This window comes from Pelophylax lessonae, assembly GCF_965119305.1.
Source record: "Pelophylax lessonae genome assembly, chromosome: 4".
Taxonomy (NCBI): domain Eukaryota; kingdom Metazoa; phylum Chordata; class Amphibia; order Anura; family Ranidae; genus Pelophylax; species Pelophylax lessonae.
Genome location: NC_138771.1, coordinates 536,047,113 through 536,074,859, shown reverse-complemented (window position 1 = coordinate 536,074,859; position 27,747 = coordinate 536,047,113). Strand labels below are relative to the sequence as shown.

The following is a 27,747-nucleotide window of genomic DNA, read 5'->3' as shown; positions in this document are numbered from 1 at the left end:
GGAAAAGTTATCTACTTTTATAATTTTTTTTTTTTTTTTCATCTGATGTTGGCATGCGCTGGTACTTGAATAGACTGTGGTATGATTTTTTTTTTTTTTTTTCCCCTGGAATTTTCTCTTGAAATCCCAGTTATACACCTTTTTGTGTTTGCCCAGGAACTTGATTAATGCAGTTCCATCTGTCATGCATGCAGTGCCTGTCTTCCACTGGCCTCTCTGATCGGAACGGTTTTCATGTTCTGGTGTCTTCGTCTGTTTCTGTGACATGCATGATTGTTAATTGGCTCCTTCGAGGGAAAGAATCTTTTTGAAGTCATTCCTTGTTTCATGTAAATTAAATGTCTTAATCGTCGTGACATTCATCCGCTAGTTGGAAGGATTGCACATTTAAATTTGCAGTAATTAAAGCAGAACTCCAGGCAGGCACACACATTTCTGTACATAATTATTTAAAGAAAAAAATGTATGCGTTTTAAAATGTTATGTGCCTGAAACGTGTATATCATTGCAGGCACAGTCTAAGGCTAGATTCAATTTGGTACCAGAATGCATTTGAATCATGGGCATATAAGGCGCGCGGGTGCCTTTTTTAAGCCTGCATTCACACCTGAGCCTCGCATATTTGGGTGATTTTTGCTGGTTTGTGTGCATGGTTTTTGTGCATTGTTTGTTTTTAAGCGTTTGGGGGCTCTGGGTTTCCATATTTCCTAATGGAAGAAGGCAGAGTGAGGAAGACCTAACGATACTGGACCCATCCTGTTATTGGTGATCGAGGGGCCAACTCTGGGTCATGTACAACAACCTATGTTCAGATGACGAGATGTCATAAATTTATAAAAAAAAAAAGTGTGCGTATGTATTAGGGCTGAACGATAGTTGATGTGATATCGACTATCGTGCTGTGGGCGTGGACGATTGTCACATCACCGAAGATAATGATGTTAGGCATTAGGCAGGGAGAAGTCGGGATGACTCACGGTCTTTGTAGCAGAACAGAGCCCGAGTCTGCCTGCCAGCAGCTCAGCTCCTCTCTGTAACCAATCAGCGGCTCTCAGCACACTGACACTGAAGAACTGGAAACAAGCTTGTATTGTAACAGTTCAGAGTGAAGAGTCAGTAGTGTGGGACTGGAAGAATGTTTAATGAAAGAAATGACTGGGACATAACCATACCATGTCATTTCATTACATGGTTTAATGAAAGAAATGACTGGGACATAACCATACCAGGGTACTCTTTATACAGAAGAGACAGAGAAGGCAAGAAAGGAGGAGGAGTGGCCCTGTATGTGAAAGATGGCATTAAATCTAACCTAATACAAGTTGGTGAAGCCAACATAGAGTCAGTTTGGGTTACGTTGCAGTTTGCTAATCATGCAGTAACTCGTGTAGGTGTGATATATAGACCACCTGGTCAAGTCAAAGAACTAGATGATCTACTAGTTGAAGAAATAGATAAAATGACAATGAAAGGAGAAGTTATCATTATGGGAGATTTCAATCTTCCAGATATAAACTGAAAAACCAAAATAGCAAGTTCTACCAGGAGTACAGATATTATAAATTCCCTACTGGGGTTGTCTCTGCAACAAGTGGTTGAGGAGCCAACCCGGAGGGAGGCCATTTTGGATCTGGTATTCACAAATGGGGATTCGGTATATGATGTCACTGTAGGCGAAACCTTGGGATCCAGTGATCACCAGTCAGTGTGGTTTAATATAAGAACTGTGAAAGAGTCACACCACACAAAAACAAGTTTTAGATTTTAGAAAAACAGACTTTTCAAAAATAAAATTAGTCATAAATGAGTCCTTATCAGACTGGTACGGATTACATGGAGTCCAGGAGAAATGGGACTACTTAAAAGGTGCATTATTGAAGGCAACAGAAAATTGCATTAGACTTGTCAGTAAAAGCAAAAAAAGGAAGAGACGACTGTGGTACTCAGCAGAAGTGGCCCAAATCATTAAAAATAAAAAGCTAGCATTTTGTAATTATAAAAAAACCCAGAGCAATGAAGATAAGGAAATCTACAAGATTAGGCAGAAAGAGGCCAAGCAAGTTATAAGAACTTCTAAAGCGCAGGCAGAAGAAAAACTAGCTCAGTCTATGAAAAAGGGGGATAAGACATTCTTCAGATATATAAATGAAAAAAGGAAATTAAAACAAGGAATAACTAAATTAAAAACAAAGGACGGAAGGTATGTAGAAGAGAATAAAGGGCTAGCCGACTGCCTTAATGAATACTTCTGTTCAGTTTTTACAGAAGAAAAAGGAGAAGGACCTCCACTTGAAAGGATGACTAATGAATCGTTTGATGCATGTGTCTTTACAGAGGAAGACGTTCTAAGATTGCTGTCTAAAGTGAAGACAAATAAGTCACAGGGTCCTGATGATATACACCCAAAATTATTAAAAGAGCTTAGTGGTGAGCTGGCAAAACCATTAACAGATTTATTTAACCAATCATTAGTAACAGGAGTCGTCCCGGAAGATTGGAAATTGGCAAATGTCGTGCCCCTTCACAAGAAAGGTAGTAGGGAGGAATCGAGCAACTATAGACCAGTGAGTCTGACATCAATAGTAGGCAAATTAATGGAAACCCTATTAAAGGATAGGATTGTGGAACATCTTAAATCCCATGGATTGCAAGATGAAAAACAACATGGGTTTACTTCAGGGAGATCATGTCAAACAAATCTTATAGATTTTTTTGACTGGGTGACTAAAATAATAGACGGTGGAGGTGCAGTAGACATTGCATATCTAGATTTTAGTAAGGCTTTTGACACTGTCCCACATAGAAGACTTATCAATAAACTGCAGTCATTGAGCATGGACTCCCATATTGTTGAGTGGATTAGGCAGTGGCTGAGTGACAGACAACAGAGGGTTGTAGTCAATGGAGAACATTCAGAACAAGGTCATGTTACCAGTGGGGTACCTCAGGGATCTGTACTGGGACCAATTTTGTTTAATATCTTCATAAGTGATATTGCAAAAGGCCTCGATGGTAAGGTTTGTCTTTTTGCTGATGACACAAAGATATGTAACAGGGTTGATGTTCCTGGAGGGAAACGCCAAATGGAAAAGGATTTAGGAAAACTAGAAGAATGGTCAGAACTCTGGCAACTGAAATTTAATGTGGATAAGTGCAAGATAATGCACCTGGGGCGTAAAAACCCAAGGGCAGAATATAGAATATTTGACACAGTCCTGACCTCAGTATCTGAGGAAAGGGATTTAGGAGTAATTATTTCAGAAGACTTAAAGGTGGGAAGACAATGTAATAGAGCAGCACGAAATGCCAGCAGAATGCTTGGATGTATAGGGAGAGGTATAAGCAGTAGAAAGAGAGAAGTGCTTATGCCGCTGTACAGAACACTGGTGAGACCTCACTTGGAGTATTGTGCGCAGTACTGGAGGCCATATCTCCAGAAGGATATAGATACTCTAGAGAGAGTTCAGAGAAGAGCTACTAAACTAGTACATGGATTGCAGGAAAAAACTTACCAGGAAAGGTTAAAGGACCTTAACATGTATAGCTTGGAAGAAAGAAGAGACAGAGGGGATATGATAGAAACTTTTAAATACATAAAGGGAATCAACTCGGTAAAGGAGGAGAGCATATTTAAAAGAAGAAAAACTACCACAAGAGGACACAGTTTTAAATTAGAGGGGCAAAGGTTTAAAAGTAATATGAGGAAGTATTACTTTACTGAGAGAGTAGTGGATGCATGGAATAACCTTCCTGCAGAAGTGGTAGCTGCAAATACAGTGAAGGAGTTTAAGCATGCATGGGATAGGCATAAGGCTATCCTTCATATAAGATAGGGCCAGGGACTATTCATAGGATTCAGATATATTGGGCAGACTAGATGGGCCAAATGGTTCTTATCTGCCGACACATTCTATGTTTCTATGTTTCATGTCAGGCTGTGTTCTTCTACCTCCTGCCACCACTGAGTCCCGACTGTGCCTAATCCACACTGACTGTCACTGTCAATCCCTACAATAACATTAACCCTAGCCTGCCCTGGCTGTATGGTGCAATCTGCAATTACAATCAGAAGAAGGCTGCCCTGCTGCAATACTTCCATGATTTCCTCTCAATATCGCAATATATATAGTTGGAAAAAAAAAATATCGCAATGTACTTTTTTTTTCAATGTCGTGCAGCCCTAGTATGTATGTATGTATATATAAATTAAAGCAATGATTTTTATAACCAATCACTGTCAGGTAGCCTGTATAAGGCCCAAGTTTTCAAAAAGCATGCCTGAGTGTAGGCAAACGAATACAACTAATAAATAGGTTGCCACCAGTGAGGGAGTCTAGAAGTGTCATTGCTAAACAGATGCAAAATGCTAAGCTTACTTTTTCTCATCCTTCACCATGCCAATAAAATCCAATTTGGATAAAAAACGTACCCACTCATCTGTTCCAATGCTCGATCAGGACTTGTAGTGGTCGTCCTGAGGATCATACAGACAGGAGTGTCCTCCATCTCTTCCATTTTGCTTGGTATTGCTAACTAAAATTGATTTTGTGGATTTTTTTTCCATCACAATACGTGGTCATTTCTTTGTGGGGAGGTAAATGTACATATAAGCAGAAAACATGCCTAAATGTGCAATATGTGTGTTTCAGTGCATTTCTATGGGGAAAGATGCTTTAAATAAAAAAAAAAAAAAAAAAAAAAAAAAAAAAAGCAGCTATCTATTTGAATTTGAACTACCACTGTAGAGCTGTGTAGTGGTCCTAAATACTGGGCACAGGAATAGGTGTGTGTGCGTGTGTCTCAGCCATTTTGTTCAGGGTCAGCCTTTACGGTTTTTTTTTTTTTTATTTGGACATCCTTTTTTGTTTTTAAAAACTGAGATCCAGCAGTTCTGATTACTACTACCCCTCCCCCAGAAAATACCCACAGTGACTTTTCCTTCCTAACTTCACTTTATACAATATGCAGATTAACGGTTGCCAGGACCTTATCAATCTATTGATCGGACACACAGACCTCTCCATTACCCTCTTCACAAAGTGGTTGTGAAGGCAGAAGGTCTTTTATCTTAATGGATTGTATGCATTAGGATAAATAAAAAAAAAAAAAAAACCTTCAGTGTGCAGCAGCCTCCCTAAGTGCCAGTTCAGATTTGTGCGATGCGGGAACGCTGCGATTATGCAGCGTGATCCCGCATCGCATCCGCACCTCTGGCAGTTCACACAGGATCCAGGCTACTCTGTGCAATACCACTTCACAAAGCAGGTAAGTATAACCTGTATGTTGTTTTTAAAAGAAAAAAAAAAGCCTGACTTTAATTTCACTCTAAATATGGAAACCCTAATAAAACTGTCACCCTGGCAAATTTGAGCAATCCTGAGAACTAACCGATACCGGTCATAAATAGCTCAGTTGAAGGGGAAAGCCAATACACATCTGCTAGACTGGTTAGCCGTTATAAAAGCATGCTAAAGTTTCAGAGGTATAACTCCATTAAAAACTAATGGCTCAGCCAGAATATAAACATATTTACCTCCCTCATTTAATTTGTAGTGTTGTGAGCCCAAACGTTCGTTCTGCACTCCTGTGACCCATTTTCAGCAAAGAGTGGACTTCAGTCATAGGTGTCAGTCCAGTCACCGCGTCAGTGGAAGTCCGGATCAGCCAGGTGCCTGGACTGACACCCGGCTCAGCCTCCCATCGATCTTCTGAGCCAGCTGCTCCCCGCCCCTCCACATATCGTGTCATGCTCGCTGGCCGTACTGGGGAGACGGTGAGAATCTAGAATATCCAATGCGTCCTTACTCCTGACTAGGCAGTGCCTACAGGAAGTGGGAGTATACCACACCTATGGGGCAGTCCCAGGAGGCAGTTTTCTCCTGCCTAGTGTCCTACTCCTGTATGGGGCAGCATAACCCAATGGTCAAGGAGATTCTGGAGCTGTGTCCTTCTGCCATTTTGTCATTGATGTTTCTATTTCTATTGACGGCCATGTTTGTGTAGTTTGGTGGCCATTTTCTTGTAGTTTCACATTGAATAAAGCAACAGCCATGATTTTGAAGCCTACAGAGCGATGATTTGGCAGTGGGCCTCTAGTGTTAACTCCTGCGCTTTTAACCTTCTCTCTGATCGGCGTGCAGCTGGACGCTCTGCTCTGTACCTGGGTCGTGGTGGTGAGTCCCTGTGGGTGTAAACTGCTCTCCCACTTCTCTCCTATAGCAGCAACTTGGTGTATTGGGGCTTGTGGTGCCACTTGTGCAGCGGTGGGGATTTTTTAGCAGCATTTTTCCTATTTTGCTAAGGTAGTCCCTGGGATCACCATGCAGTCCATGGAGCAGGTTTCTCCACCTGACACTCATTCAGAGGCCGCTGGGCCTTCCCGGGCCCAGAACACTTTGTCTGCTATGACGGTGGCCCTTGAGTCACTAGTGTCCAAGGTAGATATGGTCCTGCATAACAGGATGGGCAAAAAGCCCTGCATCCTCGGTTTCCTGATCCTGAGGTTGATTTGGCTGCTGCAGATGCAAGTCTCCCTACTGGGTCTGTGTCCACGCACCCTGAGAGCTCTGATAATGAGGGTGATTCCTCTTCTACTACGGCTGCGCACGAAAAGACGCTAGTGGATGCACTGGTTGTAACAGTACGGAAACTTTAAAACTTGAGGACACAGCTGCTGCTGCATCGGAGAGGCCAGTACGTTTCGGTACCCGCAAATCCTCGAAGGTGATAAAGGTGTCTCCCTTTCCTGCTCATTTTGGCAAAATTGTCACGAGTCAGTGGGGTTCACCTAAACACACTGTTGGGGTACAAAGTGTTTCGCTAGAAGGTATCCTTTTGAAAAGTCCCTGTTAAAAATGCTGACAGTCCCACTTGTGGTGGGCTCCCAGGTTTCCAGGCTAAATAAAGCCACCCTTCTCCCAGTGGACGACTCTCCGTCTCCGTCTTTTAAAGACCCTTTTGACGAGAGCTGAATCTCTGGTCCAAACTCTTTTTACCATGATTGGTTCCATCCTTAGACCGGTGTTTTACCATAATGTTGGTCTCCCAGACCTTAACAGATTAGGCAAAGCTTTTGAGCCAAGATTTGGAGGGGGGGGGGGGCAGATTTCCCTGTTGAGGCACATTCTACAAGGATGCTTGGTGCCTCTGTGCACACTTTCACAAAATTTTACAAAGGGGATGTGTTGGCATATGTGGACGCTGCCTTTTGGCCGCAAGCTTTTGCAGGCCGCTGTTCGTGAGTCCCCTTTGGGGGTGTATCTTTCAGATGTTCCTGGTTGAGCTCTTGTTACCTGGCTGACTAGGTTTTGCCCTTTTTTGGCAAATTTTTTTCTGCTTTTTTTTCTTTTTCCCCCCACCCCTCGTGTTTGACACTGCTTTGGGACTTCCCTTTCGTCCATTGATGGACACAGCTCCAGAAGCTTCTTGACAAATGGGAACTGGATTTTTGTCTTACCGTAAAATCTCTTTCTCTGATGTTCATTGACGGACACAGCACCCACCCCTCTATTGGGTTGGGTTATATTTCTTCTGACACTGCTTGCAACAAAACAGAGTGCATATAGCAAGAAGTGGGAGTATACCCCCTGGGACTGCCCCGTAGGCATGTTAAAAATTGTTCCTGCCTAGTGTCCTACTCTGGAGCTGTGTCCATCAATGAACATCAGAGAAAAGGATTTTACGGCAAGACAAAAATCCAATTTTTTTTTTTTTTTTTTTTTACTTTCTGCTAGAAAACCAAGCCAGTAAAAAAATTAAATCAAATGGTTTTCATCATTTTCGGCTAATATGTATTCTGCTACATATTTTTGGTAAAAAAAAAAAAAATCCCAATAGGTGTATATTGATTAGTTTGCGCAAAAGTCATTGCGTCTACAAACCTTTTTTTAAAAATGTATTTTAATATTTTTTACTAGTAATGGCGGTGATCCTTAATTTTTAGCGGGACTGCGACATTGCGGCGGACAGATCGGACACCTAATTGGCACTTTTCAGGGGACTAGTGACATTACTACAGTAATCAGTGCTAAAAATATGCACTGTTACTGTGCTGACACTGGTAGGGAAAGGGGTTAACACCAGGGGTGATCAAAGGGTTTAGGATGTCCCTAGGGGGCGCTTTCTAGCTGTGTGGGGGATCGACTCACTAGATCAGGGGTCTTAAAACTATGGCCCTCCCATTTGTTCAGGAACTACAATTGCCATCATGCCTGGTCATGTCTGTGAATGTCAGAGTTTTACAATGCCTCATGGGATGTGTAGTTCCACAAAAGCTGGAGGGCCGTAGTTTGAGGATCCCTGCACTAGATGAACATGAAGATCTGCATTCCTGAATAGCAGGAACACAGGATCCCTGTGCTCATCTGTGACCGAACGGTGGTCTGCCATGTTTACATCCCTATGTGGGGGGGGGGGGGGGGCGATCGCGGGTGGATGAGTGATTTGTATCCATGTTTTACATGCAGTTCCGGTTGACTTTCATTAGACTGCATTTTCATTAAAGCCTAGTCCTGCATGCTGCATCTTTGATGCACTTGCAAAAAAAACGTTTTATAGAAGAAGTCAGTGGGATCTGCATGTAAAGCCCCGTACACACGAGTAGAAATTCGGCTGGGAAATTTCGTCCGACCGATCTGCCGATTTTCGGCTTGTTAGTATGGTGCTTCCGACAACCGACTCCCGACTTTTCGGCCAAAAAAATCCTGGTGTGCAGGCTATATAATTTTTGTCGACCATCAAAACATGTCCGATTTTCGTCTCAGTACAGATTTCGATGGGGAAAAATCTTATGAGCAAGACTAGGCATGCTCAGAGATGAAATGACACAAAGGAAAGCAAACCGACACATGACATCACTTCTGAAGTAGAATTTTGTCGTGCGGGAAAATTCGCACGACTCTGGACAAAAGACGGACGACCGGTTGGCGGAAATTCGTTGCGTGTGTACGAGGCTTAATACGCGGATACAATCGATCTGCAGCCAAACCGATTACTGTAATATAGCTTTAATGAAGGTTCTAAATTGTGAGCTCATCAAGCTGTAATAAAATAGAATAGTGTTTTGGATCGGACCAGAACCGTCTGAGATTATATCTGTCCCTGGCCTCATTTGATATGTGTGCACACAGAGGAAGATCAAATACGGACAACAGGTTTAGAGTTAAGGTACTTCTGTTTGTTCCGCTTTTTTAAGCTTGTAAAGCATCGGGATATACATTTCAGGAAATGCTTATATAGACGTAGCACAAATGAAATGCAGCAAAGAACATATAAGCTCATGATTGGATGTATCAATGCGACTATGATTTTCTTCCAGGATAGGACAATCTCCGTCTTGGGTGTAAGCTCTCTGAAGGCGTGCCATCTTTGTTTCCATATTGCTTCCACGAAGGGAGGGGTGATCTAGCAGCCATAGTCATTTTGAGTAAGGCGATAAGTTGCAGCAGTAAATGTACGTACGTAAGGCATATGGTATGCATCATAAGATGAAATGGGCATTTCGTTATAACCATTGATTACATCCATTACAATAGTCATTATAGATTTTAAATACCAAGCTATATAGTATAGCAGAGATAACTGAGCAGAACTAAAAATCTTGGGCTTCTAAGCAGTTTAGATGGAAGTATACAGAGAGGAACTGTAGTACTGAAAGTTAACTCCACCTCTCATAACTAAATGATGCCCACCAATTTGTACTAATTATGCAAAAGGACTCAGATTTAAGAATCCCTCATGTCTGCATGTGCAGCAAAATTATTTTAATGAGGAATCCATATATCACGCTTCCAAGCAAATCTGATAAACTCCACTTGTGATATGCCTTAAAATGGATATACAGTATCTCAGAAAAGTGAGTACACCCCTCGCATTTTTGTAAATATTTTATTCTATCTTTTCATGTGACAACACTGAAGAAATGACCCTTTGCTACAATGTAAAGTGTGTACAGCTTGTATAACAGTGTAAATTTGCTGTCCCCTCAAAATAACAACACACAGCCATTAATGTCTAAACCGCTGGCAACAAAATTGAATACACCCCTAAGTGAAACGGTCCAAATTGCGGGCCCAATTAAGCATTTTCTCTCCCCCGTGTCATGTGACTCATTAGTGTTACAAGGTCTCAGGTGTGACTGCGGAGCATGTGTGTGAAATTTGGTATTACCGCTCTCACTCTCTCATACTGGTCACTGGAAGTTCAACATGTCCCCTCATGGCAAAGAACTCGAAGGATCTGAAAGAAGAAAAAAATTGTTGCTCTTCATAATGATGGCCTAGGCTATAAGAAGATTGCCAAAACCCTAAAACTGAGCTGCAGCACGGTGGCCAAGACCATACAGCGGTTTAACAGGACAGGTTCCACTCAGAACAGGTCTCCTCGACATGGCCGACCAAAGAAGTTGAGTGTACGTGCTCAGCGTCCTATCCCGGAGGTTGTCTTGGGGAAATAGACGTATGAGTGCTGCCAGCATTGCTGCAGAGGTTGAAGGGGTGGGGGGTCAGCATGTCAGTGCTCAGACCATATGCCGCACATTGAATAAAATTGGTCCGCATGGCTGTCGTCCCAGAAGGAAGCCTCTTCTAAAGACGATGCACAATAAAGCCCGCAGTTTGCTAAAGGCAAGTAGACTAAGGGTCCATGTACACTGCAACTTGTAAACGGCCGTTTAGGAGCATTTTGGCATTTTTTTTTTTCAGAAGCCCCTGAACCCACCTCTGTTATCTTATCTGTCCATGTACACAGGGTCGTTTACAGTCATTTGCAGGCAGTGGAGTTTAGGGACGTTTTTTGGAAAGCAATTATTTGCGTTCGAACGTTGTTTCCCGGCGTTTCAAACGGGAATGATTTTTTGACCTCCTAGGAACGGTTTTAAACGCGGGTGCAAACGCGACACAACGGACGTTTTTAAAAGGGACTTTTAACAACATCCCATGTACATGAAGCCTAAGGACATGGATTACTGGAACCATGTCCTGTGTTCTGATGAGACCAAGATAAATGTATTTGGTTCAGATGGTGTCAGGCGTGTGTGGTGGCAACCAGGTGAGAGTAAAAGGACAAGTGTGTCTTGCCTAGAGTCAAGCATGGTGGTGGGAGTGTCATGGTCTGGGGCTTCATGAGTGCTGCCGGCACTCGGTAGCTACAGTTCATTGAGGGACTCATGAATGCTAACATGTACTGTGACATATTGAAGCAGAGCTTGAGCCCCTCCCTTCGAAGACTGGGCCACAGGGCAGTATTCCAACATGATAAAGACCCCAAACACACCTCCAAGACAACCACTGCCTTGCTAAGGAAGCTGAGGGTAAAGGTGGTGGACTGGCCAAGCATGTCTCCAGATCTAAACTTTATTGAGCATCTGTGGGGCACCCTCAAACAGAGCTCTTGGTCTCTTAACATCTACCAGCTCCGTGATGTCATGGAGGAGTGGAAGAGGACTCCAGTGGCAACCTGTGAAGCTCTGGTGAACTCCATGCCCAAGAGAGGGTTAAGGCAGTGCTGGAAAATAATGGTGGCCACACAAAATATTGACACTTTGGGCCCAATTTGGATTTTTCACATAGGGTTGTACTCTTTTGTTGCCAGTAGTTTAGACCATAATGGCTGTGTTGAGTTATTTTGAGGGGACAGCAAATTTACACTGTTATACAAGCTGTACACTCACTACTTTACATTGTAGCAAAGTGTCATTTCTTCAGTGTTGTCACATGAAAAGATAAAATATTTACAAAAATGTGAGGGGTGTACTCACTTTTGTGAGATCTGTAGCTGGACAGGTACGCTTCAAACGAGAGCTCAGAGTTTATGAAAGAATAAGCTCATAGTGTGATATTCCTTCTAACAGGTGTGTCTTTTTAAGCACTTGCCCACTGGGCCTTAGCCAAATGACGGCTACAGCGTGGTCAACTAGTTCTGGGAGGGTGTATTATGTCCTCCCGAACTCGTGCTTCCCATAGTTAGTTTTTAATAATCTGGGAAAACTCCCCCATCAATCCATATCTCCATGCTGTATTTTTGCAAAGTGAAAAATCACTTTGAAAACACCACTATCATTTTCTTGAGTAAGGGCAGATGATTCATGTAGCAATTACTCTCAGGAGTTCATCTGTCCTTAGGTTAGACATGCAGGCATAGAAGTGTGTGCTTATGAGAGCCCCTGGGAAGATTTCTGGGATGTATGACACTTGCCTAGGCCAGAAACCAGGAATTAACTGAAGAAATTGGTGATAAACTGAATATCTGGAAAAAAAAAAAAAAAGTATGTATCGATATTGCCCACAAACTTGACGATATGACCGATTTTCTTCTTTAAGTGGTTCTGGAGCGATGCCTGCAGCTAGAGGCATCACCCCGGTACCGTTGTTCAGAGCCGACGGTCGGCTCCATTGTTATTACAAGGAGCAGCTTCCCGCCGCCTTCTGTGGCTTGCCTGGGTCTCCCATCCCACCAGGAGACCCAATCGCCCAGCTGGCGCGTCCCCTGGCCGAAGACCCGAACAGAACCGCATTTGGCTCTGATCGGGTCTCCAATGTAAAAACCCGGAAGTGATGTCATGACATCACTTCTGGGTAATGGAGCCTTAAAGGCGCCAGATTAAAAAAAAAAAGACGGCATTCAAAACAGCCCAACTTTGCATTTTGAATGCTTTTAAGTGCAGAGAAGGGGGTTTGGGGGTCTTATAGACCCCAGATCCCTCCATAAAGAGTACATGTCACTGCCTATTACTGTCACAAGGGATGTTTATGCAATAAATGATGAAAAAAAAAGTTTTTTTTTTTTTTTTAAAAGGACAGTGTAAAAATAAACTTTTTAATGTGCAGAATATCGTCCCGAAGGGTGGCCATAAAATTGGTATCGGCCCTGCAAAATATCAGTAGATCCCTAAAAGAAATTTGTACAAAACAGTACATATAAAATACCTTCTTATCTATTTACTAATGCTGGTGGCAGCGAGGTAAGGATTAAAAATAGTCCATGTTGATTGAGAGAGTTAAGTTTACTGTAACCTTTAACTTTTTGAACCTGGATAGGCTGCCTGGTTAGGTTATATGGCACACAGGACCAATTTCTTTGGTAATAAGGATAGGTCAGATCACATCTAGTTATATCTACTGTGTATTGGGATTTTTGGAAATCGCCATACTTTTACAATACAGTAAAATTGTCATCACTGGATCAACCATGTACAGCTCCGGTCTCCTTCCACAGCATTTTATTTGCTGCTCCGCTGTCATTAGTTTTTCTGACCAATATGTACATTTGCACATTCTCGTGTGTGTGTGTGTGTGTGTGTGTGTTCTTCCTACCAGTGTACAGTAATAAAATGAATGCATCACTTTTTCATAATTGTATATTGTTTGTTTTGGTAATTCTTCTGTATATTTTCCACAGGAAGCAACTATGGGCTCTTTAAGTAGTAAACTTCTAGGCCAAGAATCTTCTAAACCAACTGGCTCTTGTGAATGTAGAAAGAGAAAGAGGAGCTCAGAATGTCAGTGTGACAGTGACAGTGAAGAGGAGATCGAGGACCTACTCAACACACCACGCAGGTAGAATCCATGTCTTCTGATGTTTTTTCAGTTCTGTTTTGTATTGAAAGTCTCTTACCTCATGTTTCAGCTGTTTATGCCCTCCTAATGCCAGCCATGTGTCACTATTATTTATTGTATCATAAAAGGGTGAACTTTTGCATCCCCGTGCGACCTATACACAGACAAAACCACGTACACCCATTGAGATGTATAGGCATAAATTAATGAAAAACTATCCAGGTTTGTTTTGTTAACGTGTATTTACAGGTGAAATCGTTAAACAAAAAAAAGGTTCATAGCAGGGCTCATTCCTTCTGTTCTTTATTAGAAATGGGCCTGTCCAGTGTTTCACCTGTCTTTTTAGCAGAGCACCCTCTACTGAGGTATGTTGTTTTTTTACATGACCGTTTTACTTTGTGCTTCTAGTTTACTAGCATTCAGGTAACCAAGTTTTTTTCACTACCACCCCACTCACAATGGCCATGATCACCGCCACACAGACTTGTATAAAGTACTCGAAATTTCTACTTGAGTAAAAGTACAAGTGCTCGATCAAAAAGTGACTTGAGTAGAAGTGGAAGTGCTCGCAGAAAAAGTTACTTAAGTAGAAGTACTAAAGTATTCAACATTTTTTTTACTTAAGTATTGCAAGTAGTTTTTTCAAAAAATTTGCTACTTAAGTACTAAAAGTAAAAAGTACCAGTAGTTTTGAAAAAAAAATTCTACTCAAGTACTGAAAGTAGAAGTACAAGTACTGTGTTATGTAGTTATTAAAGAAAGAAGTCAAAAGTTCAAACATCATATTGTTTTTTATTATTTCAAATGATTTATTCAAATGATTAACCTGTGTTTGTTAGTAGTTTCTTGATGCACTTTAAGCGCTGTAGCACCATTTATTTGTTTGTTTCATATTTTCTTTTTATTGGAAAGATTTGGTATAGCAGCTTTTATTATACACAGCCTTTATTTTCGTATGCGCTGATTTACAAATGACATTATACACATTTTTTTGAGCTTTATGCAACCTGTCATCTACTGTTCTGGCAGTGGTAATTTTTTTTAAAGTAACGAGTAACTACGCAGCACAAAAAAAAAATATTGGAGTAGAAGTATCGAAATCATCGAAAAAATGTAGTGAAGTAAAAGTAGAAGTAGGAGAAAAAAATTCTACTCTAGGAAAGTACAGATACTGCATTTCGGTACTTAAGTACAGTACTTAAGTAGTCCTACTTCGTTACTATACATCTCTGCCGCCACAGCAGTACAGCGTTGTCTGTCTGTTGCCCATACCCATCCTGGCCTGTTTATTGACCAAGTTTCTGCCTGCTGCCTGGACCGATCCGTTGCCTGTATGCTGGCCATTCCTCTGCCTGCAGCCTGAACTGACTCCTATAAACATCCTGCTGACTTTGTCCTGCGAGACACCAGTCCCAGCCATCCTTTGCAGACAACTGCACTCCTGGAACCACATTAACTCTTTTGTTCTCACTTTCTTCATCCTCCTGTACTTCCAGGCCAGTGAATATGGCATTCCTGGGGGCAGTCACGTACCAGTAGGTTAGGTTTCCTTAGCTTATAGGAATTGGGACTGCTATATGTGAGGCTACACTAAGCTATATTTCCTGATCACTTGTATAGAGGTGACCATTACAGTACATTTTAGTTTTGTCACAGTTGGTTGATTTTTGTGATACAACTTGTTCAGTACATAATCAGTCCAAACCATGAAAATGCCTCACACATAGTTTCACCATACTCAGGAATAGCAGAATGTGTTTTGGGGTGTAATTCTAAGTATGCTCCTTCTGTATGATAGAGATATCTTATTAAATTGACAACTTACAAAAATGGGGGAAAAAAAAATATTTTGTTTCCTGCATTTTCCAAAAACTTGTGGCAAAAAATGTTTTCAAAAGATTCATTATGCCTTTTTAGAAAACGCCTTGTGTTTGCTTTCCAAAATATGATAATTTTCTGGGTGTTTCCGCTTTTCTGGTGCTCCAGTGCCTCCAAAAATTTGATTGGTAGCCAGGAAATTAGATGTGTCATTTATGGCCTTAGAACATCTGAAGGTGATCTTTGAATTTCGGGGTCCCTCTGTGCATCTAGGCTGTGATAAGGTCTCACACATGGTACCCCCATATTTGGGAGAATGTTTTTTGGGGTGTAACTGTAAGTATGCCCATGCAGTGTGTGTGTGAGGAATTACTTGTTAAAATGAAAACTTTGTAAAAAGAAAAACACATTATTTACTTCCTCTTTAAAAAAAAAAAAAATTGGCTAACAAATTACAACTTCAAAAAACTCTATATTCCTCTTCCTAAATGCCTCGGACTGACTGTCTACTTTCCAACAAGTGGTAATTTGGGGCATTTTTGTACTGTCCTGGCATTTTAGGACCTCAAGAAATGAGAAGTTGGTGCCCCGCCTTGCATAGGTAAGAACTGCCAAAGTTTTGAGTCGTGTTCCCCTCCGTTACCAGTAGACCCGCTCACCCTTTTCCTACACTCTCCGAGGTCACGGCCAGAGTGAGTTCCACGGCAGAGAGGAAGTGACGTCACTGGTTAACAGGAAGTGTGGATGGTGTTCAGCACCAGCTTTTGTAAGCACAATACCTACACTTTCTTTTTTACTCATTCAATGAAAACTGAGTTACACAATTTTTGCTCCCTGTTCTTTTGCCCCCCTTATATATTTCGATTGGTGGAGAGTTGGTTCATCCAACACTTGTATTATCTGTGATTGTGGGATCTTATTATTGGTGACCTTGATGATAGAGAGGAATGGACATTACCTAATATGATTTAAAATGTTGAGATCCTGAAAAGCTTTGTAGGTCCAAGTGGCCTGCTGCGATTTGGTGAGCATATAGGTGTGGAGTAGCTCACAAGGTGGATTTTATGTTTTTTCTTCAAGCACGGTGCTGGGTCATCTTCATAATTTAAGGATTAATTTGGACTTTCTATCTCTCATTGGTCATTAAAATCACATATGAATTTGTTTGTATAATTACCTGTATTGATTTAATTTATTTATGCACTTGGAGCACTTTTTTAAAGGATATTTGGTGCAATAAGATATTGAATAAATGCTAATGGAAGCACTTAGCACTTTATAATAGATGGGATTTTATTACATGGATTTTTTTCATTCCCATAGCTATATGAATTTATGCACTTTATTCATTTTTTATATATTCTAGATATAATTTCACATATTACTGGGTAATCTTAAGGGATTGGGATATTCCACTTTAAGTACACTTTTTATCACCAACCAGCGCCTACCTTTTTATTAGTTTTTCCTGTTTCATGTGTTGATATTTAAAGGGACAGCAGGTTGATTTGAACACTTTTTAGGATTGGGTACTAGGCGCCTTTATAACCTTATTTTCATGTAATGCAGCTAAACAAATGTTCTATAAAACGGTTTGTCAAAAATGTGGAAATTGTTCTTATGTTCATTGAAATATTAATTAAAATCTTACTTTTCAAAAGGGGTGTATTAATTTATGCTGAGAACTGTGTATGCCTTGGTTTGTAGACTTTATAACGTTCACATAGACTAAGTAAATTACACTGATTTGGGTTATTTTTATTTATTTTTAACAAAATTGTAGCAGAATTTTTTTTTTCTTAAATTTAGGCCAAAATGTAAACAGTGGTGGGTTGGGGCTTTTGGAAGTATTTCTCTGTCTCAAAACCCCCCCAAAATTTCCTTTTGGATACAGTGTTGCATGACCGAGTAATTGCCATTTAAAGTATGACGGTACTAAAAAATGGCTTGGACTGCAAGGGTTTGAAAGTGTCTGGACTTGAAGTGGTTTTAATGATGAACACAATTCCTGGTTGTGCAGTTTGAATAGTGTGAAGTGCTGTCACCTGTTAGCAATGCTTGATGTACCCTCTTATTGTGGTTTGAGGCTCGGATTTCCAGTATCTGCATAAGTTAATGCTTTAGAGAAGTAAGTTAAATGTGCATAAATTTCAGTTTTTGTCCTAAAGGTAATACTTTTTTTTTTTTTTCTTTATCATGCAGAAAGAAGCTGAAAAGTACATCAAAATATATTTACCAGACCCTCTTTTTGAATGGTGAGAACAGTGATATTAAGATATGCGCACTTGGGAATGAATGGAACCTGCACAAAATCTACCTCTGCCAGGTAAAAGATCTGACGCTACCAGACAAGTTCTATGCGGTTCAGTGAATATATGTATTGTAGGTCCTTTTAGAGAAGTGTGGGGTGTTTTTTAATACCAATCTTGTATACATTTGCATAGTTTTATACTAATAAAATACAGAGTGAGCAGCAGAACTGATGCCTTTTTGTGTTACTCCTTTTAAAGCGCTGCGTCAGAAAACCAATGTAGGTTCTTGCGTAGGTTTGTTCTCACTTCTGCGGGCTTTCCTCTCTGTGCTACTGGTCCCCTGAAGATGCTTTACTTTACTGCCTGGCTGTTTGCAGCTCTTCACATCCTTGCTTACAATGCAGGACCAGCAATCCTGCATTATATGCAAGGTTGGCAAGGACCCACCCTCATCCTGGGGCATCAGGCAGTGGAGGAGAAAATTAGCTGCCAGGGGTAGCGGGGAATAAGGTAGGGATTTGTACTTATTTCTTTATCCCCTAGCTGAATAGGAATTGAACTTGTGCAGTGCGGGAGGACCCCACGGCATTGGAACACTTAAAAAGTAACTCCACTTTTGTTGAGAAAAAAACATTCCTCTCTGGGTGATCAATGTACATTGCAGGGATTATTTATTTTTTAAGACAAAACTTGCTGCAAATTCCTTTTGTTGTTCTTAAGAAATAGCTATTTGTCTGTGTGCTGAGTGAATCTGTATGGGAATGGTTTTACAAAATTCAGCTGCTGCACCTGCAGGGTTCTAATGAGGAAAGGGGCAGGGCCTACATTCCTTTTTTTAGATGTGATTTCCTATTGGGAGTATCTTGCCAAAAATGAAATCTTTTTCGTTCATTGATGGACACAGCTCCTGATCTTAAAAACCATTGGGTTATATTGCCCCTACAGGAGTTGGATACTAGGCAGAAAAAGAGTCTGGCTATGCCTATGGGCAGTCCCAGGGCGTATATTTCCTCTCTGCTATAGGTACTCAGTTTTTTCTTCTGCCTAGTCAGGAGTAAGGACCTAGTTCCTTGCTGGGATCTCTGGTCCTGGCAATTTTTTTATTTTTTTCTTTTGGATAGAAATTTTCCTCCAGGTTTTTCCATTTTTGAGATCTACAATCAACTGCCGGACTGGGGGATGGACTGGATAATCTAGATCCAGTGGTTAACCCAGTCTGGCCAGCTGCGTGACTGGATGAGGGCTGGTCAGCGAGTTAATGCCTCGCGAGGTTGCATTTAACCGGGTCTCAGCCTGAATCGCAGCGGTCCTCCTCCTGGCTGAAACCCCCCCCCCCCCCATTTAGATGGCTAGGGGTTCTGTCTGGAGCCGGGCCCACCTGGTTCCTGGTATTCCTTGTATGGTGAGTAGCTGTCTCCCCTCTGAGGATTTTGGGGTGGATGTGGGCCCCTCATTGGGACTGTTGGATCCTCCGGTTCCCCTCCTTCCTGTCAGGCACCCCCCCTTTCATCTGTTCCTCCCCCTCCCTCCACTAATGCTGGGGCTGTGTGGGTGGTCTGGTCTACCATATAAGGGTCGGGGCAGGGCGCTATGCAGGCAATGAGGGCTGAGAGGGTGTGCCACCGGACGATCGGCTGTGCAGGGAGGGGGGGAGGGGCTGTCGCCAGGGCCCCCCATCCAGCCTGGGCCTGTCCTTGAGGCCTAGGGATCTCTCCAGGTGCCGCCTTTTTTGCTGTAGTCTGTGTGTTTTCTATGCAGGGCAGCCATGTTTATGTAGTCTGGGGGACATTTTGCTGTGGTTTGCCATTGCAAATAACGGCAGCCATGACATTGGAGCCCGTGGTCACAACCATCCATCGATGCACTGATGGCGGTCCCAGAGTCCTTTGTGTCTCGGGTTTAGGTTGTTTTCAGGCTATGGGCTAGCAAAAAGCGCCCCCGCCTTCATCGGTCTCATCAGATCATCATGAATCTGATTCGACCTCCGCAGGCGTGGGTCACCCTGCTGTGTGTGCAACCACGTGCCCGGAATCCTCAGATAGTAAGGATGATTCTTCCACATCTGCAATCACGCTCGAAAAGGCGCTGGTGGAAGCACTGATTGTATCTGTGCGTGAGACCTTGAAAATGAGGACGCAGCTGCGACAGGCGCAGGCTCCTTTTGGCACTCACAAGCTATCCAGAGCGGCAAAGGTGTTTCCTTTTCCCTGCCTATTTTGACAGAATTGTCGCTAAAGAGTGGGGTTGACCAAAGTGTCCCCTTGGGGTCCCTAAACGATTTATTAGGGGTTACCCCTATGAGGAGTCCCTTATTAAGAAGTGGACCCTCCGGTTTCCAGATTAAACAAGGCACCCATGATTCCAGTTGAAGAGTCCCCGGCCTTTAAGGATCAGGCTGACAGGAAGGCGGTGGCTGTGATCACAATGTGTACACTCTGGCTGGTTCGGCACTGTATTCACCATTACACTGATGTCGCAAACTCTGACCACGTGGGCTAAGCTTTTACGCCGTGACCTGGAGAGGGAGTAAAGCTCCCCCTTGCCTTTTCTGAGCTGGCGGACCAGCTGGTCCAGGGGCTGCAGTTTCTGTGATGCCTCTTTGGATGCGGTTCCCATAGTGGCTCGGCTCTGTTTTAGCAGTGGTCCTTCGGCGTGTCTTTTGGCTCAAATGCTGGTCTGCAGACCAGACTTCTAAAAAGGCCTTGACTGATCTCACCTTTCAAGGAGATCGCCTTTTTGGTACTACCCTGGGCAAGGAACCTTGTCGTAGACGTGGGCCCTCCTTGGCTCACAAGAAGTTTTTTCGTCCCTCAGAGTCTACTGACAAGGGCTTGAAGCCTTTCAGGGCCTCCTCTGGAGGATCCAAATGAACCTCTACTGTCAAGAGAGCGGGCTTCTCCAGACCCCCGACCAAGGCTCCTTCAGCTTGAAGGTGCACCCTCACCCGTATAGGGGGGGGGGGGTATCTGGGCATCTTGGTTTGCTTTTCTGACCAATGGACTTCCCTGGTACAAGACAAGTGGGTCCACAAAGTCATTCGGACCGGCTACAAGATAGAGTTTCACTTTTGTCCCCCGGCAAGGTTCTTTCCTTCCAACTTGCGCCTGTCCCCAGACTGCTTACAGGGTCTGTTTGGGGCGGTACAAGACCTGTTGCTTCAAGGGGGGATTGTCCCAATTCCCACTTCGGAACATTTTCAGGGTTTTTATTAAAACCTGTTTTACAGTTCCCAGGAAGAAAGGCAAGGTGCATCCAATCCTGGGCCTCAAGGCGCCGAACTGCTTGGTGCCGAAGTTCAGGATGGAGTCATTCCCACGGTGGCAGCATCCCTGCATCAGGGTATTTTCTTGCCTTTATCGACATCAAGGATGCTTACCTTCACATTCCAATATGTGCCGGTCACCAGCGCTTCCTCCCCGTTGCCACGGGAGAGGAGCATTATCAGTTTTGTGGCATTGGCCTTTGGTCTCGCCTCTGCTCCTCGGGTCTTCACCAAAGTGTTAGCCCCGGTGCTAGCATTGATACGACAATGGGGGATCGGTGTACTGGGCTACTTGGACGACCTCCTTCTGCGAGCGTAGTCTCCTATTGCTCTGGTGGAAAACCTGGAAATCGCCATACAAACTATGTGGGAGTTCGGCTGGATTCTGAATTTTCAGAAGTTTGCTCTGATTCCGTCCACAAGGCTGGACTATCTGGGTCTAACTTTGGACTCGGCCTTAGCCATAGTGCAACTTCCTCTGGAGAAACTCCAGAAATTTCAGGCTGCAATTCGTCTCCTACTGTCCAGCAGATGGTCATTCCTCCGGACTTGCATGCAGGTGATGGGCCTAATGGTATCTACCTTCGAGGCACTTCCATGCGAGGTCCCTGCAAATGGAGATTCTGGCCAAATGGGACAAGACTCTGCAGTCTCTGGACAAAACCTGATCTGGCTGTGCTGGGGAAGGAAGGAGTCCCTCATATCGTGGCTTCATTCTCTGGCACTTCGACTGCGTAAATCCTTCCTCCCCTTGTATTAGACAGTGGTCACCACAGATGCCAGCCTGTCCATCTGGGGAGGTGTCCTCGGCAAAAATTCTGCTCAGGCGATCTGGACACTGGAAGAGTCCAGACTACCGATCAATGTCTTGGAACTCTGAGCGATCAGACTGTGTCTGTACCATTGTACGGACCATCTTCAGGGATGTCAAGTGCACATTTAATCGGATAATGCCACGGCTGTGCCTTATGTCAATCACCAGGGGGACACAAGTTTCCTGGCGGCTCTGGAGGTAGCCGGCATTCTAAGGTGAGCAGAACAGTTTGTTCCAGCCCTCTCTGCTGTACACATTCCCAGGGTGGAAAACTGGCAGGTGGATCACCTCAGTCGGCAGGCGTTGGACCAAGGGGAGTGGTCCCTTAATCCGAAGGGGTTTCATCAGTTCTGTCTCCGGTGAGGCATCCCCTAGGTGGATCTGTTGACATCTCTGCTCAACAAAAAGGTGCAGAAGTTTGTGGCTTGGTCAAGGGATTCTCTGGCAGATGCCACAGACATGCTGGTGGCCCCGTGGGGTCAGTATCGCCTTTCCTCCCCTCAAGCTTCTGCCAAGATTTCTACGCAGGATTGAGGCAGAAGGGATTCCAGTCATCTTAGTGGCTCCGGACTGGCCTTGCTGGGCTTAGTACGCCGATCTGGGGTGGCTGGTCGACGACGTTCCTTGGAAGTGTCCTCTCAGGGAGGATTTGAATTGCTGTCCTAAGGACCAATCCTTCACCCTGCTTTACAGTCGCTGGCTTTGACGGCTTTGCTGTTGAAAACCATGTGCTTAGGAATAGAGGTCTATCTGAGTCGGTGATTCTAACCCTGTAAAAAGCTAGCAAACCACTTCTAGGAAGATCTATTATTGTAAGTGGAAGACGTACATTGCGTAGTGCAAGTCTCCTGAGGTTCATCCTCGCTCCTTCCTGTGGCTCGGACCTTTAACGGGGGGGTTGAACAGAAATTGGCCTTGAGTACCATCAAGATCCAGGTGTTGGCTTTGGCAGTCTTCTTCTTCCAACGACCCTTGGTTACTCTCTACCTGGTGCGCACCTTTCTTCAGGGTGTCCAACATTTGGTTCCTCCAGTGCTGTCTGCGTTTGTCGCATTGGGTCCCCAGTTTGGTGCTTTCGGTCCTCCAGAAGCCTCCCTTTGATCTCCCTCAGGAGATTCCCTTGCTTGCGCTGTAAAAGGTGGCTTTTTTGGGGGCTATCACCTCTATGCGCAGGTTGTCGAACTGGCGGCGGTATTGTAATGTTCACCTTGGTGATTCACAGAGATAAGGTGGTTCTTCGCCCTGGTCCATCTTTCCTCCAAAAGGTTGTCTAATTTTCATTTGAATAAAGACATTGTGTTGCCTTCCCTGTGTCCCAGGCCTAAACATCCGAAGAAAATTGCCTTGCATGACTTTGATGTGGTCTGGGCAATTAGGGTGTACCTGGCAGCTACGGAGTCATTTAGGAAGTCAAGCTCACTATTTGTGCTCCCGGATGGGCCTCAAAGGATTGTCTGCTTCCTCTGCAACCATTTCCAGATGGGTCAGGCAGACAGTTATTCAGGCCTATTTCATCAGGGGTCAGGTTCCTCCCTTTCCCGTTCAAGGCACACTCTACTAGGGTGCTTAGTGCCTCCTTGGCCTTTCCGTCATCCGGCGTCAGTGACGCAGGTTAGTTAGCAAGGCGGCCACCTGGTTGTCGGTGCAAACTTTTTTACAAATTTTTATAAATTGGATGTGTTGGCATCTGCTGATGCTTCCTTTGGCCACAAGATTTTGCCGGCTGCTGTTTAAGAGGACCTGATCCTATTTGAGGGTGTGTTGTTTTTTTTTTTTTTTTTTCCAGATGGGCTCCAATTGTTTAAGCTCAGGTTGGCTAATTTTTTAGCCTTGGGAATTTTTTTTTTTTTGGCTGTTCCACCCCTAATGTTTAACATTGCTTTGGGACTTCCCAATAGTTAAGAATACCAGGAGTTGTGTCCATTAATGAACGAAAGAGAAAATGTTTTTTTGACTTACCATAAAATCTATTTCACTGATGTTCATTGATGGACACAGCACTCTGTGGAGTTGTAATTCTGACACTGCTGGTAACAAAACTGAGTACCTATAGCAGAGAGAGGGAGTATACACCCTGGGACTGCCCATATTTGTATTCTGATTCTTTTTCTGCCTAGTGTCCTACCCCTGTAAGGGTCAGTATAACCCAATGGTTATGATGATCAGGAGCTTTGTCCGTCAATGGACATCAGAAAAATTGATTTTTTTGCGGTAAGTCAAGATCCCATATTTTGCAGGGGTTGCCCAAAATCTGATTTGTATCTTACTGCAGACTTCTGGGAAAATCAGTAAGCCAATCCCACAACCAGGAAATGGTATTTACACCACCTGTAGCCATATTGCATTTCACATAAAAGAACAGAGCTGCCGATTTGGTAAAAAAAAAATGACCCTTTTCATTTACAGTATGACTTGATATGATGAACATTTTTTTTGTCATGTCTTTTTACAACTTTGAATAAAACTTTGTCATATTTTTCGTATTTATGGTTATTCTTATACCCTTAAATATCCCGTTAGAGGGTCATCTTCGTTCATACTAACAGTATATCAAATACCTTGGTTAAAACGAGTGGTTCTGTAGAATACCATCTCTGAATGCACAACACATTGAACCTTGAAGCTGGTGGGCTGCAGCAGCAGAAGACCACACCGGGTGCCTTTCCTGTCAGCTAAGAACAGGAAACTGAGGCTACAATTCGCACAGGCTCACCAAAATTGGACAATCGAACTTTGGAAAAACGTCTGGTCTAATGCGTCTCGATTTCAGCTGCGATTTCAGCTGCGACATTCAGATGGATTGGGACAGAATTTGGTGTAAACATGAAAGCATAGATCCTTCCAACCTTGTATCAATGGTTCAAGGTGGTGGTGGTGTAATGGTGTGGGGGAAATTTTCTTGGCACACTTTGGGCCCGTTTAATACCAATTAAGCATCGTTTTAAACGCCACGGTCTGCTTGAGTATTTTGCTGGCCATGTCCATCACTTTAGGACTACAGGGTACCCATTTTCCGATGGCTCCTTCCAGCAGGGTAATGCACCATGTTACAAAGCTCAAATAATCTCAAACTGGTTTGAGGTGTGTGTGTGTAGATAGTGTATATATAATAGTCTCTTGACTGTGTTGCTGAAGTTCTAAATCTGCTAAAGAGTTCTATAGCAGAGCACTGGCACCCTCTATTGGCCAGTCAGCTAAAATAAAAGTAAGGCATGGAAGGTAGAGTTGGGAGATAATATAATATTATTATAAAGAAAAGTCCTTTTTTTTTTTTTTTTTTTTTTTATAATTTTCAAACCTGATACTCACAAAAGTGAGTACACCCCTCACATTTTTGTAAATCTTTTATTATATCTTTTCACGTGACAATACTAAAGAAATGACACTTCGCTACAATGTAAAGTAGTGAGTGTACAACTTACAGTGAGGGTTCGTGCGGCAAGGGAGAGAGGAGGAAGGAAGAGGAGCTGCGGGGACACGTGCGGGGGAAGCCGCACAAGGGGTGCGGGTGCACCGTGCAGGGACCAGCAACTGAGCGGAGGCGGAGGACGGGAGCCGAGGCAGAGAGCGGCGGCGGCGGAGGTCAGAACCCGCCTTCCTTAGTGCCTGGAAGAAGAGGAGGAGGAGACATCCGTCCCAGTGTGTGTGTGTGTGTGTGTGTCAGCAGCTGTGAGTAGAGCAGCAGCTGCAAACAGGGGGAAAGCTGTGTGACTGTACTCTGTAAGAAATCAATAGCTGTTTGTCTGTACTGCGACTGACTGCTGTGTGACTGTCTCTGCAACTGAGTACCTGGTAAGTATCCTTGCGACTGGTAAGTATCCTTGCGACTGGTAAGTATCCTTGCGACTGGTAAGTATCCTTGCGACTGGTGAGTATCTTTGCGACTGGTGAGTATCTTTGCGACTGGTGAGTGTCCTTGCAACTGGTGAGTATCTTTGCGACTGGTGAGTGTCCTTGCGACTGGTGAGTATCCTTGCGACTGGTGAGTATCCTTGCGACTGGTGAGTATCCTTGCGACTGGTGAGTATCCTTGCGACTGGTGAGTGTCCTTGCGACTGGTGAGTATCCTTGCGACTGGTGAGTATCCTTGCGACTGGTGAGTGTCCTTGCAACTGGTGAGTGTCCTTGCGACTGGTGAGTATCTTTGCGACTGGTGAGTGTCCTTGCAACTGGTGAGTATCTTTGCGACTGGTGAGTGTCCTTGCGACTGGTGAGTATCCTTGCGACTGGTGAGTATCCTTGCGACTGGTGAGTACCCTTGCGACTGGTGAAGTAGCTTGCGACTGGTGAGTATCTTTGCGACTGGTGAGTGTCCTTGCAACTGGTGAGTATCTTTGCGACTGGTGAGTGTCCTTGCGACTGGTGAGTATCCTTGCGACTGGTGAGTATCTTTGCGACTGGTGAGTATCCTTGCGACTGGTGAGTATCCTTGCGACTGGTGAGTATCTTGCGACTGGTGAGGATCCTTGCGACTGGTGAGTATCTAGTGACTGGTGAGGGTATTAGCGACTGGTGGGTACCCCAGGTTTTGTACCAGGGAAGTTAGAGGTAGTGTAGGTAAGGAAGAGCAGGTTGTTAATATTATCCCCATAGAGTAGTGGGTAATAATGTCCGACAGGATTGGGGATGCCACTCAGTGCACTTCTTGCGGCATGTATGCGTTCCTTGATGAAACAATCGAGGACGAATACTGCTGTGCAAGATGTGAGCGACTTGTTGCTCTGGAAGCCCACATCGTGGATCTAGAGAACACAGTGACAAGACTGCGTGGCATCTACAACCTGAAAAGGAGCTTGGACATTACCCAGCAGGCGCTGGCAGGGGTCAGCATAGAGGAGGGAGGAATAGAGGAGACGCAAGCAGCAGAGGTACGCAGCTGGGTGACTGTTAGGAATGTTAGGGGGAGGAGAGTCAGGGAGGCCAGTCCTGAGTTGGTAGACCCTAACATGTTTGCTGAGTTGCAGGTTGAGGGGGATATCAACTCAGGGGTGGCAGAGCTGGAGCATGCGCCCTCCCCCAGCTGCCAGGGGAGGGACGGCTCCAGGAAGAAGGGGGGCCGTAACGCAGGAAAGGTTAGACAGGTTGTGGTAGTTGGGGACTCAATTATCAAGAGGACAGAGAGGGAAATCTGTAAAAAAGATCTCGTGAACCGAACAGTTTGTTGTTTACCGGGCGCCCGAGTTCGGCACATCGCAGATCTGGCAGACAGATTGTTGGGCGGGGCTGGGGATGACCCAGCGGTCATGGTGCATGTGGGCACTAATGACAAAGTTAAAGGTAGGTGGAGGATCCTTAAGAACGATTTCAGGGACTTGGGTAATAGATTGAGGAAAAGGACCTCCAAGGTGGTTTTCTCTGAAATACTGCCTGTACCTCGAGCCACACAGGAGAGGCAGAAGGAGCTTAGGGAAGTTAACAAGTGGCTGAGGAATTGGTGTAGGAAGGAGGGGTTTGGGTTCCTGGAGAACTGGGCTGACTTCTCAGTCGGCTACCGGCTCTTTAGTAAGGATGGGCTGCACCTTAATGGGGACGGTACAGCTCTTTTGGGGAGAAAGATGGCCACCGAGTTGGAGGGGCTTTTAAACTAGGAGACGGGGGGGAGGGCTCAGAAGTAGAATCAGTCAGGAGGGAGCAGAGGACTGAAGGCAGTTGTAGGGTCAACAGCGACAGTAGGTCAACAACATCAATTGGCGGGTCTGTGCGGGAGAACAGCAGACCAAACAGAAATAAACAAAACCGCCAATCACGTTTAACTTCCGTAAAACTAAGAGGGGTATATGCTAATGCCAGGAGCCTAGCTAATAAGATGGATGAGTTGGAAATGTTAGTACATGAGGAAGACATAGACCTTGTGGGAATAGCGGAGACTTGGTTCGACCCCTCACATGACTGGCTGGCCAATATCCAAGGGTATTCGGTGTACCGGAAGGACAGGGTTGGTAAAAGAGGGGGAGGGGTATGTCTCTATGTCAAGAACAATATAAAGGTGCTAGAAAGGAGTGACATTACGGATGGGATGAGCATGGATTTAGAATCTGTGTGGGTTGA

At 44.0% G+C, this 27,747-nt stretch overlaps 1 protein-coding gene across 1 annotated transcript in view; it reads left to right on the top strand.

The window, feature by feature from the left end:
• The window catches only part of GMCL1 (germ cell-less 1, spermatogenesis associated), a 295,564-nt gene that overhangs the window by 39,696 nt on the left and 228,121 nt on the right, over positions 1-27,747 (top strand). The window contains exons 2-3 of the mRNA XM_082254811.1: positions 13,396-13,553; positions 17,574-17,697. Of these exons, the coding sequence (XP_082110937.1) occupies positions 13,405-13,553; positions 17,574-17,697 (273 nt within the window). The 5' untranslated portion in view covers positions 13,396-13,404. The remainder of the gene's footprint in view (positions 1-13,395; positions 13,554-17,573; positions 17,698-27,747) is intronic.